Here is a 16,503-nt window from a genome sequence, read left to right as displayed (position 1 = left end):
TTGAGATTAGTAAAGCTTAGGATGTCGTTTTACACTCTGCTTTAATTTTTTGCAAAGCATCACTTCCGACCTGCCTGATGTTTTTCCTGAAACTGTTTTGAAACATTTAAGGTCCAAAGAACAGCTGCATCTATTCTGAGATCCAATTAACACCGGTAGGCATGTTTAATAATTAGGAGATATAAAAAAAAAATTGTTTGAACTCGATTTTTTATTTATTTATCATGGTTATTTGACTAAATGGCCCAAAAAATATATGTACACTACATTCTCCCCTTTAATAAAAATAATTTTTTAAGTCCTTGTGTTAGCTTTCTTTTAGCTTACATTTATGAACACAGTGTGGTGTTAAACTAGAGCAGCATATTTCTCCTCTTTAATAAATGAGAATAATAATAATCCTAGATTTATTTTAAATAGACTTTAATAGACAAAACTCACTCAGAGCCATAGCTGTGTTGAATTGACCATTCAACCTGCCCTTAGCAGTAATGATTTTATGGAATTCTTTGTAAACTAGATTGACTCTTTTAAAAATAAAATCATTGGCACCCCTCTAAATATGATTGTTTTATCTCTGGAAGTTGAGGTAGCATCTGAGGGAACTATAGGATCTAAACTGGGTTTAGATTGTTCTGATTCTGTTGAACTTATCCTGAGTTATCTCTCTCTGCTATAGTTATGCAGACAGCTGGAAGACATATGGATATTTATTTATTATTCTGGTTCATTCTATCTCTATGCTTCCATTCTGCAGTATTTAAGTTCCACCCAAAACTTTATGTACTCTTTGCTTTTCCTTGTCATAATAACTTCATCTGGTCAGTTCCCGTGTTGCTGTGACACCATCCTGGAGAGAAATATCAGCTGGGCTGCTGCCATCAGCAGCTTTGTTTATAGAGGTTTTAGATTCGCCTGTTTTTCAGAGTAGTCCTGTCCTTTCACTATGAATAGCTGTATGTACTCTTTTTCATCCTCTGAGCCTGTTTCTTCTGGAGGTTTCTTCCTGTTAAAAGGGAGTTTTCCTGTCCACCATTGCTACATGCATGCTTGGTGTGAGGAATTGATGTTGAGTTAATGAGTCAATGCAATCAGCTGCTTTTCCTTAGAGAAAAAACTTCTAACAAGTTTGACTGTATGATCTGGTTGAGTTGTCTCAGTAAAGTGCCTTGAGATTACATTTGTTTTGAATATAAATAAACTGAATTAAATTGTTATCGCAGATAATAAAGGTTTGTGCTAACACCTCAGCAGCATGAGTAAACATTTAAAGTGGTTTGAGCACAGTTGCAAGGCACTGTCTGTTACATGTTTTCTAAAATCTAGGTCAGAAACATTAGAAATTATAAAAAAAACTTCATGGTTAAGAAAAAGATAAAACCTAAGCTTAGTTTCTGAAATAGAGCCAATAGATAGATATTTTGTTGAGGTAATTTTTTAGATTCTCTTTATTAGGCACATAAACAGAGTTAAAATCAAAGAATAAGTGGTTGAAGTTTGTCTCAAAGAATATCATATTTGTATTGTATTTTAATCAGAATGCTGTCATTATTGTCTTGTCAGGTACCCTGTTGGCTCCGCCCTCGAGATCGCACCCGTTCACCTGACATCCTGAGCAATATGTCACGTCCCACAACGCTTCCTCTTCGCATCCCTCCTCGTATCTCCATCACACAAGCGGACACTGACGGGTATCCTATCATTAAACACATAACAAAATACACATTGTTCTTCAATTTAAACCTTTTCTGTATTTTTCTTTTGATTTTAGCTGTGAAGCAGAAAATGGCATATCTCCAGCTCACACCCCTCTTGGCTCCCAGAGTCCGAGCCGAACGTTGTACACCTCCTTGCCTCAGGGCCAGAGGAGAGAATCATTCCTCTACAGATCTGACTCTGACTATGACATGTCCCCCAAAGCCGTCTCCCGTAATTCTTCCATTGTTAGTGAAGGGTGAGCTTAAACAAAAACAGATTAGAGATTGTACAGTTCTCCGTTGTTCTGTGTTTATCCATATCTTAACCGTTTCTCCTTATAAAAGGCATACAGCAGAAGACTTCATTGTCACACCTTTTGCTCAAGTGAGTCTGACAAAATATGAAAGGTCATAAAATTATGCGAAAATGTAAAAATTTTTTCTCTACAAATGTATTACATAGTGATTTTTTCTAATGATTTAGGTACTGGCAAGTTTGCGATCAGTACGAAGCAACTTCACCATCCTTGCCAACGTCTCTACACCTACAGTGAAGTAAGAACTAAGCTTTTCCAAAAATTATTGATATTATAAGAAGAGTAATTTTATTTCAAACAATGCAGTGAAACGCCAAATAACTTCCGCTCATTTATATGAATTTATTATATGAATAACACATTCATATAAATGAATCTTCCATCAAAATGTAAATTCCATGGAATATTATTGTTATTAAAACCCACCATTTTAGGAGAGCTTTTACTTGAACTCTTCCGCCCTTTTTTTCTTTTATTGTCTTTGATTATTTTATCTTTTCTTGTACTTTTTATTTCTCATGCTCTTCATGTAAGGCTTTTTTATTTAGCCCTTACCTGTTTTACTATGTAGCACTTGGGGTTTGTTTAAATATAAAGTGCATTACAAGTCCAAAGTATTATTATTATTATTATTATTATTATTCACTTAATTTAAAAGGTTACAAAATACACATTAAGATTAAATTGTCTTTTTTAAGAGTGACCTGGTCAGGAGGGCCAAGGGTATAAAAAGCAACATTCAGAGCAACAATCATGCAACAATAATAAAAAGAAACAAAGTTGCATAAAAAGACGATGTGTATTCAATTTACAAACAACAACAACAACAACAAAAAAAAAAAAACAGACATTAGAACCAGCCACATTTTGCTCTTTGGTCATTTAGCCAAATAGAAACAGACCTATTTGATAAATTCAGCTTTTTTTTTTTCAACAACAAAAGTTTTATCATGTTTAGTTGGAATAAGAGAAAACCTTCATTTAGCTGCCTCTAATTGAGAAATTATCTGCAATTACCAGGTTTCCTGGTGCTCTTGAATAGAGAATAATGCTCTAATATTTATTTACCCATTTTTATTTTGATGTTTTTGTCTTTTATTTCTGTTTTTTATTTGCCCAAAAAACATTAAGGTTGTAAACAACTGTCCATTTACTAGACCCTTCTTTAGCCTTCTCTCTGATTCATAGTAGCCGCTGTGATTTCAGGAGATCTCCCTTAGGTGGAGTGTGCCCCAGCCCCAGGGGGACACTTTCAGATCAGCAGTACCAGCAGCTGGCCTTAGACACTCTGGAAGAGTTAGATTGGTGTTTGGACCAGTTGGAAACCATTCAGACCCACCGCTCTGTCAGCGAAATGGCTTCTACTAAGGTAGGAATATCTTTCAGAATCAGATGTCCAACCTACATATCATGAATCAAAATATGTAAAAGAGTGTCATTCAAGATTAATTTCAATGTTTTCTTTTTTTGGAGTTAAGAATTTAAAGTCTCCGAAAGCTTTACCACAAATATTTACTAGTGTATCTGTTTTCTTGAGATTTTTCAACACTCAAAATGCAATTGAAATAATATATCAGAGAAAAAGGTTAATATTTTAGATCAGTTATGATTATCCCAGCTGTTTCTATTTATAAAATTTGAGGATAACAAAAGATCATATTTTTACTTTGCCTTTAAACTTTGCCAAAAGCCCAGATGATAATGCCTCAGCCTATTTAACCGTCGACGTAGAAAAGTGGAGTTTAAAAGAGGCACAATTATGGATATGTTTTATGATACACCTCAAACACGTCGTCTTCTTGCATGACATATTTAAAAATTACAAAAACAAATAAGCTTTCATTTCATCAGGCAGATGATAATATGTGTACTTTGAATCTCTATAGGTATGGTTTCTTCATGTATCTAATTACTTCATGCCAATTATTAGGACTTGGATATATTAACCCATCAGCTCGTTTACAAAGGAGTCAGATTTTGTGTCCAAAATATCAACTTACTCTGATAAATTTCATAAAGATGGAACTCAGAACAAAAGCTAAACAGTAATGGTGGTAAATGAAGACAGTGTCAGTAAAGCCTGGGAAATAATTCTAGTATCAAAATAGACTGAAAGGCCAATAAGAGAGGAAGAAGCCATTACTATAAAAGTAACACACAAAGCAAAGTTTGCAGTGTGGATAGGAAGACATCATTATTATTGAATGCAGAGGAGAGCACAGCACTTCACAAAACAGATTACATCATAAGGGAATAACCTTGTGTAAATGTAGTTGAGCAACATTGTGGCTAATCAGCCAGTACATTAAAGCTTGGGCACAAATAGGTCTTTCAAATTACAATGACTGTCAAAAAAAATGAGAAAGCTGCTTATGAAAAAACTGCAGAACTTCTGACCCAAGTACTATCTTAATTTGAGATATACTAAATGATTTTCAGGTCTATATAAAGCACTTGGCCTGGATCAATGCTCCATGCAGGATGTCCTTCTCAAAAAGTTGGTTAAGATTCTTGAGAGGTTTGGATCCTTCACTTAGTTATATGACCTACAGTAGTGCTCCACTTTACGGCAGTCTCAGGGTCCCTTAAACAGGAGAGGCAACTAAGCTAAAAGTTATGATACTTAACTGATCAGACATATTTTAGGTTCTCTGTGTAAGACTCAAGAGGAGCATAGAGTAGTTATATAGGTCAGTTAGAGCTAATGTGGCCTTGAATTTAAAGGTAACTCCACGACTTCTTAATTTCTTGATTCAAAGAGGGTCTGCTGTCTAATACCAACTTATTTTTGTTAGGGGAGTGCCTTCAGTGGCCTTTAGAGGGGCTAAACCTTAGAGTTTCAGGTCAAGTGCCCCCTGGTGTTATGCAGTGTCGCTTTGAGGTCAGCAAAGTCGATGTTTCAGAGTGCCCATAAAGTAACCCTGAGAAACTACGCAGACAGAACTGTAAATATGGGTGTGAGCAAGGCAGCCTTCTTACCTTTCTATATTACAAAGTTACAGTCATGTATGTGAGAAGCTTGTGAAAAGAACCCTAGCGCGTTTTATTTTCTTAAATACTTTAGTTCATACCAACTTCTAAGGAAACAAATTGGAAGTGAACCTGATAATGACAAAATTAAAATGAAATCATTTTATCATTGTTCTCCTGTCCAGTAGGTAGAAATAAGCTTTATGCTAACTGACTGAAAATGGTAACATTTTGTCCATTCAAAATGATCAACATTATTTTTACCGTCTATGTATAAAATCTGGTTTCATCTGTGATATTAAACCTTCTTCTTTGTATTTTAACTAATACTGACCAACCAGAAGGAATCCTTATTTATGAGGATCCTTAAGGGACGCTTTTTCTTCATAATTCCCTAGTCATTTTACTGCAACATTTAGTTCTTGTTGATCATTTCTCCTTCTGAGCCATAAATTGATTCTTAGTAAGGTACATTGATAATATAAAGAAAGCATACTGACCAATACTTCATCTCTGTTTTCTCCTTATTTTGCTACAGTTTAAGAGGATGCTGAACAGGGAACTCTCTCACTTATCAGAGATGAGCCGCTCTGGGAACCAGGTGTCGGAATACATATCCAGCACTTTTCTGGGTGAGTTGGATCAGAAAAAGATTTATTTCGACATCACATTCGTCACCTTTGATAAATAAATTCAACACAGGTGATGCATATTCTTTTCCTCACAGACAAACAGAATGAAATGGAAATCCCCTCTCCAACACTTAAAGACAAATCTATGAGTCACATTAGCGGGGTGCGGAAACTGTCTCACAGCTCCAGCCTGTCTAGCGCCTCCATGCCTCGCTTTGGGGTCAACACAGACCATGAGGACGAGCTTGCCAAGGTGTGGCTTGCAGCCTGGATAACTCAATTGCACAAATGACACCCCACAGACATAAAATCTAAAGACATTAGCCTAAAAACCCTGAACTATAATCATTGGTTTAACACTACAAATGTCAAAAAATATGGCTTTTAATAATTGTATTCCTGTGTGGTACTAAACAGGAACTGGAGGATTTAAACAAATGGAGTTTTAATATATTCAAAGTAGCTGAGTTCTCCAATAACAGACCCCTCAGCTGCATCATGTATGCCATCTTCCAGGTAAAAAGCAGCAAGAACTGCAAAATTCTTCTATCCTTATGAGTTTTTAAAATGTACAATTTTATTTTGAACTTTGTCTCCTATCTGCCTCCCTCCACAGGAGCGGGAGCTCTTGAAGACGTTTCGAATCCCCGTTGACACTTTTGTCACCTATGTGATGACCCTAGAAGACCATTACCATGGAAACGTAGCCTACCACAACAGCCTCCATGCAGCAGATGTTGCCCAGTCTACACACGTCCTCCTCTCCACACCTGCTCTGGATGTAGGTTAATTGTACACCCATAAACATGACAAATATGCAGGATGCTACAGTTTTTTAGTGAACATGTCAGGAGAAAAATTCAAAATGGAAAGCAGAAACTAAGAGAGAAAAAAAAAACATCCTGGAAGATTTGAATGTAGGTTGCTATAAAAATATTTTTTTGTTTGTTTGGGGTATTTATAGTGTTTTTGAAACATGTTATATTAGTGTATTGTTCAAGTTAAACATTTTTTAATGTGATTTAAGACTTTTTCTTACTATTTTGTTGGGATTTGAACTAGCAATATCCCTTACAGACCAAACACTGTGAGCTGTCAGTCTTCTATGCATAATATCTAAACAAAAAAGCTTTTTGTTACATTTTTCCCCTGAGAAAAAAAAAGAAAAAAACAAAAAAGACTGCCTTTGGTGCAGCATCCATCTGTTTTTAATCTCTCTTGAAACAAGTCCCAAGAGTGGGCATGTCTAAGTGTAGAGCCTGTTATTTTTATAGCTCACTAATGGCAATCAACTGAAACTAATAACTCAGTAAATTAACAAGTACGCGTTTGCTTGTCAGATGCTTTAGTCAGAAATGTAAATAAACTATGTTAAACCAGCCTGACCTCAAGCTCACACTGTGATGATGATTTACAATATGTGTTGTTTTCCCAAAAAATTTTTTTTATTGCTGAACACAGATTTAAAGGTTTGTCAACTTTTCAAATACTCCGACTTAGGACCATAGCATATGTGCTCAAATTATTCATGATTCTTTTTTTATAAACACTTTTTTATACATTAGGGAAAAATGTATTTTTCCCTAATGTGTCTTTTTTTCTTCAAGATCTATGATGACATAAAAAGAATTCCCGAAAAGTGATGCAGCAAAATATATTACTTTATTTACCCTTTATTTTAAAAGGAAATAAATCCTCTTTTACAAGGATGTTCTGAAAATATATATATACATATCGAATTTGAGTCATCATTGTAACTTCAGACGTGTAATTTTTATTCGCCATATCCAGAAATTTTTGACAATGGCTGCGAGGCTTAAGCTAATAAAGTGATGTATCATGTAATAGTAAAGAAGAAAATGTCTGATAATTAGGCTAAGCTATTGAAAACAATCAAATCAAATCAATGTTTTGCTGTTATAATTAATTGTAATTATGCAGCCTTACTGGGAAAAAAAACAGATGATGGGGAAAACTAAACTTGACAGTATTGTCAGATGGTTAATAATTGAATCAGAGGACGTCTAAGCTCTCTATTTAAAAGAAGATTATTGTCTATGCAGGAATGTTGGCTATGCATTCAGTGGGTAAACTTTTCCATTTAATATTGTTGCTGTTGTTTTACTTTTTGGTTGAATGGACTGAGCTCATGCAGCAATTTTCTGGTTAACTCAAACAACAAAGGTTATTTACTACACCCTATATCTAGAACAGTCAGTAACTGGTTAAAATGTTGGAAGGAAGCAATCTAAAATAAAATAATACCAACAGCTTTCTGGATTCACTGGCTCTACAGCTAGCCAAAGAGTACAGAATTTGCATTTCAGGTCAACTTGTTTCCACAATGAAGATATGTCTTTGCATTGGTTAAGGGAATTGTTAATTAGCCATCAGTAGATTACAGTAAGGCTACATTTTACAGCAGTTTTTCAATCTTAAATCTTTGTATGTTATAATATATGCTGGATTTGGAAGGTAGGAAATAAGATTGGTCCACTAGTTGATTATGTAGTGCATTTTTTTTTTCAAACATCTATTAAGCATTATTTGAACAGTCAGAAATTTGCAGACATTTCTTAGTATATAGCAAAACATTTTTTGTGTGTAACCAGGCTGCCTTCACCGATCTGGAGATCCTCGCTGCTCTGTTTGCTGCAGCTATTCATGATGTGGACCATCCTGGAGTTTCAAACCAGTTCCTCATCAACACCAGTGAGTACATCATTCATGCACAAAGCCAGCAGCTTGTGCCTCAGTAAGTTGCTTCTGCATTGCTAGGTTGTGCATATTTGTCACACTGTTGTTTGTATCACCTACCTCTTTGCACTTAGACTCAGAGTTGGCGCTGATGTACAACGATGAGTCAGTCCTGGAGAACCATCATCTGGCTGTAGGTTTTAAACTCCTGCATCAGGAGAATTGTGACATTTTTCAAAACCTCACCAAGAGACAGCGACAGTCCCTGCGCAAGCTCGTCATTGATATGGTTTGGGCCTCTGCAAAACTACACATAACATGCATATAGATTTAATATCATGTATCAGTCTTTGTTTGGATAGGTTTTCTACAAAGATTTTATAAAATATTCTGTACTGGCGCGGGATTGTTTTTTTTAAATGTGTGTTTTTGCCATATGATTTATTACGTTTTAAATACATTTTATAGATGAACCCTTGTACACAAACAAGAAACCTTTGACCTGATGTTGTGCATTTCAGTTATTTAAAATTTAGTAGTTAATATAAATATATAATTATATATATATATATATATATATATATATATATATATATAAATATATATATTTTGATTTATGTTGCATATCCAAGATGTTAAAATTTATATTATGTCCAGGCACATGGTTATTTATGTGGCAAAAATATAAATATATAATTATTTTTTTTTTATTTAATTCCTTACACTTAGTTTTTTCAAAAAAGAAACAATAATTTGACGGTATCCTTTGTTTTTACATAACTAAGTTTTTTCTAAACAGCAACTCATAGTGATTAAGTGGTAGAATAAAAAGTCAACGTCTAAGATAAAGATAGTCAAATTACTAACACTAGTAGGAAAATGTTAAAATTTAACTGAATCTTTTTTGGTCTGCAGGTGTTAGCCACGGACATGTCCAAACACATGACTCTGCTGGCCGACTTAAAGACCATGGTGGAAACCAAGAAAGTGACGAGTTCAGGTGTTTTGCTGCTGGATCACTACACAGAGAGAATACAGGTGAGGTGTCAATATCAATTTATTTCTCCATCTCAGTGACTTAAATTCCAATATTTTTTTTCTGTCAATTTTTCAAAACACATTGAAAACATTAAGTATATATTTTACAAATTTCTTCATTATTTTTTTTCTTGCAGGTACTGAAGAACATGGTCCACTGTGCAGACCTGAGCAACCCAACAAAACCCTTACCGTTATACAGGCAGTGGACAGAGAGGATCATGGAGGAGTTCTTCCGACAGGGCGACAGAGAAAGAGAGAGGGGGATGGAAATCAGCGCTATGTGCGACAAACACACTGCCTCTGTGGAAAAGAGTCAGGTAAAACTCCAGCTGCATGTTGCTTCTAATGTTATGAAATAATGTTAGTTACTGGTGAGATAGCTAATTTTGACTATTTTTAATTTTTCAAACTTTAATCTGAGATAACTGTGATAATTTATTTTTTGCAGTATTAATTGAATAAAATAGTATTAACAGAAATCCTAAACCGCATAGACTAAGGGTAACTCTTAAATATTACTTTGCAATTCTTACCTGTATTTGAGGGGGAGAGATATTGACTTAAGATTTTATCTTAATTATGGATTTCTCCCCAATAATGATATATATATTATGATATAAAGTATTTTCTTTTTCATTTAAGTCGCTACTTTTAATTATACATTGTACACATTAACTGTGTCCGGTTCTGAAATATGTTGATTTTAATTTAAGATTTTATGGAACAATGGTTTAGAAAAAAGTTAAATTATTCATATCTCAAATGCATTTCTTGTTAGAGGCCAATCTGAAGTCAAAGCATTTTAAGACTTTATTTCTGTATGATTATTGCTTCTCTTTGCCTCTTACCTAGAAACATGAAATAAACACAAATTTTAATATGTGTTTTGGTTTTATTGGTCCAATCTGCACTATTTAATTCAATGTACATAATGGACTCACCTGGTTCAGTGGCTGAGCAGAACAAACACATGACATTGAGATGACTTGATGGCTCCACATCTCCCACCTCTGCATGTTAGTCTACAACATGTCTTAAAGAATCATAATCAAACTCTGATCCCCCTAGTTAAGTTAGAGTGCAACTATTGTTATTACTAACAAATATTCCAGCTTCTGGACATCTTACATTAAAGATTAACTGATCTTTTCAATGCCAACACCGATTATGTTAATATTAGGCTAACCGAACCTCGATTTTTGCTCCTAGTTTTTTTTTTGGGCCCATAAATGACAATAACAAATGTTACACTAATATCAATTTCAAATAAGAAGAAGCATTAATCAACAAATCTAACAAAATATATCACAATAAATGGCAAATGGAGGTAGGGGAAAAACATACATCAGATGATCTCGAGGCATCGCTGCTGAATGCACTACTGAATCAGGGAATGCATGCATCTGCCTCTTGATGCTGATACAAGACCTCCTCCCCCTAATATTGGAAAAAGGATCACCCAAGTCAATATTAATCTACATCTATCTCACACACCACTATTTACTGCTCATCTTAAAATGGGAAGGGTTATGAAATAAATAAAAACCAACCAAGTCATGGCTGTCCACTAAAACCAACATCAAAGAGAGCATCCGTGACCTGACCTAACCCCTAAAAGTTGACAGGACAGCTGAGTCATCCATTCCACAAAGCTGGGCTTTATGGAAGGGTGACAATAAGCTAGACACTGTTGAAAGGAAATCATCAGCAGTCCTGTTAGCAGCAGTAGGAGATTCAGCTAACATGTGATGGAGATGCTCATGTCATATGGGACTAAATCGGAGCTTTCAAGTCTCCATCCCTATGGTAAAACATGGTAGTATTATGCTATGGGGTAACTTTCACACAGGGATGTTGTTTAGATATAGGATAGGCTGGAGCTAAGTATAGGTATCTTTGATATAAAAACCAGGACTACAGACACTTGAAACTGGGTTGGAGATTCACCTACTAGCAGACACAACCCAAATGTACGGTATAACCCACACAGGACATGTTTTTAAAAGAGAAAATATATTTTTTTTCATAATTCTCCTGTTAAACAAGTCAGTGTTGCATCATTGCTGCATAAAAGGTTATAGTCTTTGACATGGCCGTCTGCCATAATGAGGTTAGGACGTGACAGAAATTCATATAATTATGCTATTCAAACTGCAAAATATAGACTAAAAAATAATAGGAAAAGACACAACTTACCCTGATTTAGTGAATGGCTGACGCTCTTAAATATAAAAGCAAATATGATGGTGTGTACATTTGCATGTGTCACACACAGTTGTATGAAGAAATAATCTATTTTTATATAATTCAGTCCATCCTGTCATGCAAAGTTTTGTGGGACTCCACATAGGTCCTCGGTGCCATATAGGAATGCTGGGCGGTACCTATGCTGAGCATTGTATTCTGATGAACCTACAGTCTTCTATAGATTTCCGTTTAACCTCACTCTTCTTATAGTAAGTGCAGGGATTTCATGTTGATGTGGTCATCAAAAGGCAACAAAAAGCAAGCAATTATTTTGCCCATTGTCAGCTCTAAAGATAAAAGTAAAGCTGTACTTGATTTTTTTTTTTTTTTTTTTTTTTTTTACAAAATTAGCCTTTTTCTTAGCACTCTATTGCATATCTTCAAGTGTGAAATCCTTTTTTTTTTATGCCATTCCCTCTTTTGTAGGTGGGCTTCATTGACTACATTGTACACCCTCTATGGGAGACGTGGGCTGACCTGGTACACCCAGACGCCCAGGAAATCCTGGACACCTTAGAGGAGAACAGGGAGTGGTACCTGACCACTATGCCTCAATCACCTTCGCCTCCCCCCGATAGACACCTCCAGCATGACCGCTTCCAATTCGAACTTACACTGGAGGAGCTGGAATACAACAATCACAACAACATATACAAAAGGAGCAGTGGCTGTGCAAGAGGCGTCAAGGAAGGCCAGAAAGCCATGTGCGAAGACAGCAATGGGAAGCAGGAGGGAATAGGTGAGGAGGATCAGAACCTTGCTGAGGATGAGGAGGAGGATAAGGAGAACCACAACAGTGAACAAAATGGAATCCAGGAACAGGAGGAGGAAAACACTGGAGGAAAGGAAGATGAAAATGAAGAGGAGATAAAGGAAGCTCTTGAGGAGAAGGAAGAAGGAGGAGGAGAAGAAGAAATCAATAGTGAAGAAGAAGGAGTGGAAATCAATGGCAAAGAAGATGAATCAGCAAAGGAAGACAATGAAGCCATTGAGGAAGAGGTAGACGAGGAAGAGAATGAAGTTAGGGAAGCTGAAGGAGAGGGAAACGAGGAGGAGGAGGAAGGTGAGAATGATGACGCAGAAGTAGAAGAGGAGACAGAGACAAATTTAAGTGAAGGAGAAGAAGGCAAATATGAAGATGAAGGCAACACAGAAGAAGCTAAAGAGGAGGAAACTGAGATGGACAGTATAGACGAGGAAACTGAGCAGGAAGTAGTAGCAAAAGAGAATGCAGAGGAGGAAGAAGAGGCACCTCAGGAGGGTGAAGAAGATGAAGTACCAGAGGAAGAGGAGAGTTAGCTAAATAGACAAATGATCAGGGTCACTGAGTGAAATGGGTAAAAGAGAGATGATGAGGGGCCAGAGAGGTTCTTAAAGGCAGAAGAGGGGCTTTAAAGAGGCAAAAAAGCTGAAATATGTATGTCTTTCCAGATAACGCAGTCTAACTGCTTTACCATGTGAAGGTCAAATTACTCTCATCCTTAGAGCTATATTTTGCACCAACAGTAAAGAACTGAAGATGGGAAACGGGAATTTTTCTGAACAGCCCGAGAAAGATGGTCATCCGGTAGTAAGAGAAACGAGGGTCTTCTACCCTGTGTAAGTACGTATATCACTGCCGTTTAGGATAAATGGGGAAATAACAGTAATAAAACTGGGGGACTGGTTTAAACAACCGCTTTGTAGCTCCTGGATACAAATTAAAGAAAAAAAAAATGCTGAAATTCGTACATGCAAATAAGTGTGTGCGTGTTTTGCAGCTGTTATAGACTGTCACGCATTGTCTCTTGGTCACTGTCTATTGTTTTATTGATAAGGACCATAACACAAACCTAGACCATTATAACTCAAGTGCAAATTTCAAAATAATTCCAAAAAGAGATTTAAAAAATATGACCAGAAAGGTGTAATTTGCTGTCTTATATTTAGTACAAAACCCTTCTCAATCTATGAGCAGTATGTTTCATATACTGTGGTTAAGAAACTGTGTAAGCCCCTCACTCCCTTACCCTAAAGCAACAATGCTGGATTTCTGACCCCATTTCTAAATAAAACACAGACTGTTCTCGTCAAGTGGAAACTTACAAGGCTGATGTATTCTATGTTGTCGATGTTCAGTCTTGTCGAGAGTTTAAAAAAAAGAAAATTATCACACCAAGTGTTTATGCCATTGTGACATTGTAACCTGAGTTGTGCCAAACTGTCCCACAACCAGCACTGAGCAATGCAGCCTCCAGATTAGGTGGCTACTCTTCACGAAGCAATGAATCTGTGGGACCAGGCCAGCAGGTGTGATGGTCTTCCACAAATTTATGTTTTTGTTTTTTGTAAACAAATATGTATTTGGCACTTTATCAAACACCCTTGTTGCATATATGTACATAATAAACATGTATTTTAATCTGCTGATGTCATAATAAATATGATCAATTCATTTGATGGATTTGTGTTTTATTAAAGAAAAATTTGAGCAACACTGTGTTGTGTTGGGTAGCACCATCGGCTCACATTAAGAGGGTCCAGAGTATCGAACCAGGACCTTTCTTTGTGGTGTTTGCATGTTTTCCTGAGTCTGCGTGGCTTTGTTCAGGCTTCCTTCCACAGTTCAAAACCTGCATGTTTATTGGACATTTCTAATTGCCATTAGGAAAGAGTGGGGATGTGCGTGGTGGTTCGTCTTTGCGTATCTCTGTATCCCCCCTTCGATAGAGTCAGAATAATTGGCTGAAAAATATTAACTCAAGCACATCTTAGATGCCATGCCAAAGATTCCTCTTTATGCATTTTGTCTGTCATCTCTGCTGTTTGCAAATAGTTTTGTGCTGTTGGCCTCATCAAACCAGGACCTTCAGCGTGCATTGGGGCGGTTTGCAGACGAGTCTAAAGCCGCCTGGATGAGGATCAGCACCTCTTAATCCAAGGACATGGTTCTCCACGAGAGAAAGGTAGACTGCCCTCTTCAGGTTGGTGTAGAGTGCTTGTCTCAAGTGGAGGAGTTCAAGTATCTTGGTGTAACTCTTGTTCACAAGTAAGGGACGGAGGGCTTGTGAGATGGATAGCTGCTGCGTCTGCAGTGATGCTGTCACTGTGTTGGACTGTTGTGGTAAAGAGGGAGCTGAGTTGGGGGCCAAAGCACTCATTTACCAATCGATCTATGTTCCTATCCTTACGTATGGTCATGAGATCTGGGTAATGACCGAAAGAACAATATCACAAATACAGGTCCTTCTAAAATATTAGCATATTGTGATAAAGTTCATTATTTTCCATAACTTAATGATAAAACTTAAAACTTATTTTCATTCACTTGTAAATGGTTTACTGACCATGGTATCACTGTGCTCTATTGGCCTGCCAACTCTCCTGACCTGAACCCCATAGAGAATTTGGGATATTGTGAAGAGAAATTTGAGAGACGTAAGACCCAACAATGTGGTTGAGTCAAAGGCCGCTATCGAAGCATCCTGGGCCTCCATAGCACCTCAGCAGTGCCACAGGCTGATGGCCTCCATGCCACGCCGCATTGAAGCAGTCATTTCTGCAAAAGGATTCCCGACCAAGTATTGAGTGCATAACTGACATAATTTTTTGAAGGTTGACTTTTTTGTATTAAGAACACTTTTCTTTTATTGGTCAGATAATATATGCTAATTTTGTGAGCTAGGAATTTGGGGTTTTGATGAGCTGTATGCCAAAATAATCTGTATTTAGACAATAAAAGACCTGAAATAATTCAGTTAGTGTGCAATGAATCTAAAATATATGAATGTTCAAGTTTTATCATTACAATATGGAAAATAATTAACTTTATCACAATGCGCTAATATTTTGAGAAGGAGCTGTACAAGCGGCCAAAATGGGTTTCCTTCGCAAGGTGGCTGGGAGCACCCTTTGAGATCGGGTGAGGAGCTCAGTTACCTCTGAGGAGCTCAGAGTAGAGTCGTTGATGAAAAGAGCCAGCTGAGGTGGCTCGGGCATTTCTTCCAGATTCCTCCTGGTCATCGTCGTTGTGGAGGTGTTCCAGGCATGTCCTGATGGAAGAAGGCCTCATGGAAGACCTAGGACACGCTGGAGGGACTAGGTCTCTGAGGTGGCCTGGTGTCACCTCAAGGTCCCCCTAGAGAAGCTGGAGGAGGTGTGTGTGGATTGAGAAGTTTTGGCATCTCTGCTTAGACTGCTGTCTCCGCAACTTGGGCCTGGATAGAGCGGAAGAAAATTAATGGATGGATGCAAGTTTAAATAAGTTACAATAATTCTAAAACCAATCCTAGCTAAGTATCAATCAGGCAAGTATCATTTGAAAGTCTTATTTAGAATTTGGTAGAGCTACAAATGTCATTAGGAAAAGAAACTTGTCTAGTTCTTGATCCATAATTAAGTGCAAATAAACATGTTGAAGACTTCTTCCTCTTGTTTTCTGTCTGACTTGTTTTTATTATTTACTTATGTTCTTTTCCAATTGAGTAGGTTATATTATGTTGAAATACCCTTTGAACTGAAAATTCCTAAATTGGGATTTTTGTCCATTTTATTGGGTAACTGTAACCTGAATTTGAATGTTCCTTGTAAGGTAATGTCTTCTACCGTGCTTTTTTGACTCATTCTATTTTGGATATTGATACTCTCTTTCAAAAAGTCTATTCTTATATTATGGGACTAAGATTTATTGATCACATCTATTAATAAACAATTTTATTGTTAAACATGCTAAACAAAGGGAAGCTGAGTTTAATAAACTGTGGACTTTTCTTCCTTCTACTTTTTTGAGACAAAATGAGAATTATTAATAATTCTCTGAGTTTAATCCATTTTTTCAGCTGAGTTAAAAGTTCCATAGTTGCTAACATAGGATTTTCTGTTTTTCAAGGCTGTTTTATATCAGTGTTCAAAGGAATTAATTCA

The 16,503-nt window shown here is 36.5% G+C and overlaps 1 protein-coding gene across 2 annotated transcripts in view; it reads left to right on the top strand.

Moving 5' to 3' along the window:
* LOC107104416 (cAMP-specific 3',5'-cyclic phosphodiesterase 4C-like) overlaps positions 1-14,029 on the top strand; it is a 23,072-nt gene extending 9,043 nt beyond the window's left edge. Inside the window, exons 4-17 of one of the 2 annotated variants that reach the window (XM_015404412.1) lie at positions 1,564-1,691; positions 1,772-1,954; positions 2,043-2,082; positions 2,182-2,252; positions 3,221-3,383; positions 5,523-5,616; positions 5,712-5,869; positions 6,034-6,132; positions 6,233-6,397; positions 8,229-8,328; positions 8,448-8,602; positions 9,229-9,351; positions 9,489-9,671; positions 12,028-14,029. In XM_015404412.1, the coding sequence (XP_015259898.1) occupies positions 1,564-1,691; positions 1,772-1,954; positions 2,043-2,082; positions 2,182-2,252; positions 3,221-3,383; positions 5,523-5,616; positions 5,712-5,869; positions 6,034-6,132; positions 6,233-6,397; positions 8,229-8,328; positions 8,448-8,602; positions 9,229-9,351; positions 9,489-9,671; positions 12,028-12,900 (2,535 nt within the window). In that variant the 3' untranslated portion in view covers positions 12,901-14,029. Of the gene's footprint in view, positions 1-1,563; positions 1,692-1,771; positions 1,955-2,042; positions 2,083-2,181; positions 2,253-3,205; positions 3,384-5,522; positions 5,617-5,711; positions 5,870-6,033; positions 6,133-6,232; positions 6,398-8,228; positions 8,329-8,447; positions 8,603-9,228; positions 9,352-9,488; positions 9,672-12,027 lie in introns of both variants that reach the window. The other variant, XM_015404411.1, reaches the window with a different exon arrangement.
* Positions 14,030-16,503: the final 2,474 nt, after the last annotated feature.

The sequence above is a fragment of the Cyprinodon variegatus genome, unplaced genomic scaffold (genome assembly GCF_000732505.1).
Source record: "Cyprinodon variegatus isolate N-32 unplaced genomic scaffold, C_variegatus-1.0 Scaffold1729, whole genome shotgun sequence".
Classification (NCBI taxonomy): Eukaryota; Metazoa; Chordata; class Actinopteri; order Cyprinodontiformes; family Cyprinodontidae; genus Cyprinodon; species Cyprinodon variegatus.
Note: the sequence above shows the minus strand (reverse complement) of the source record. Positions and strands in the feature narration are given on the sequence as shown.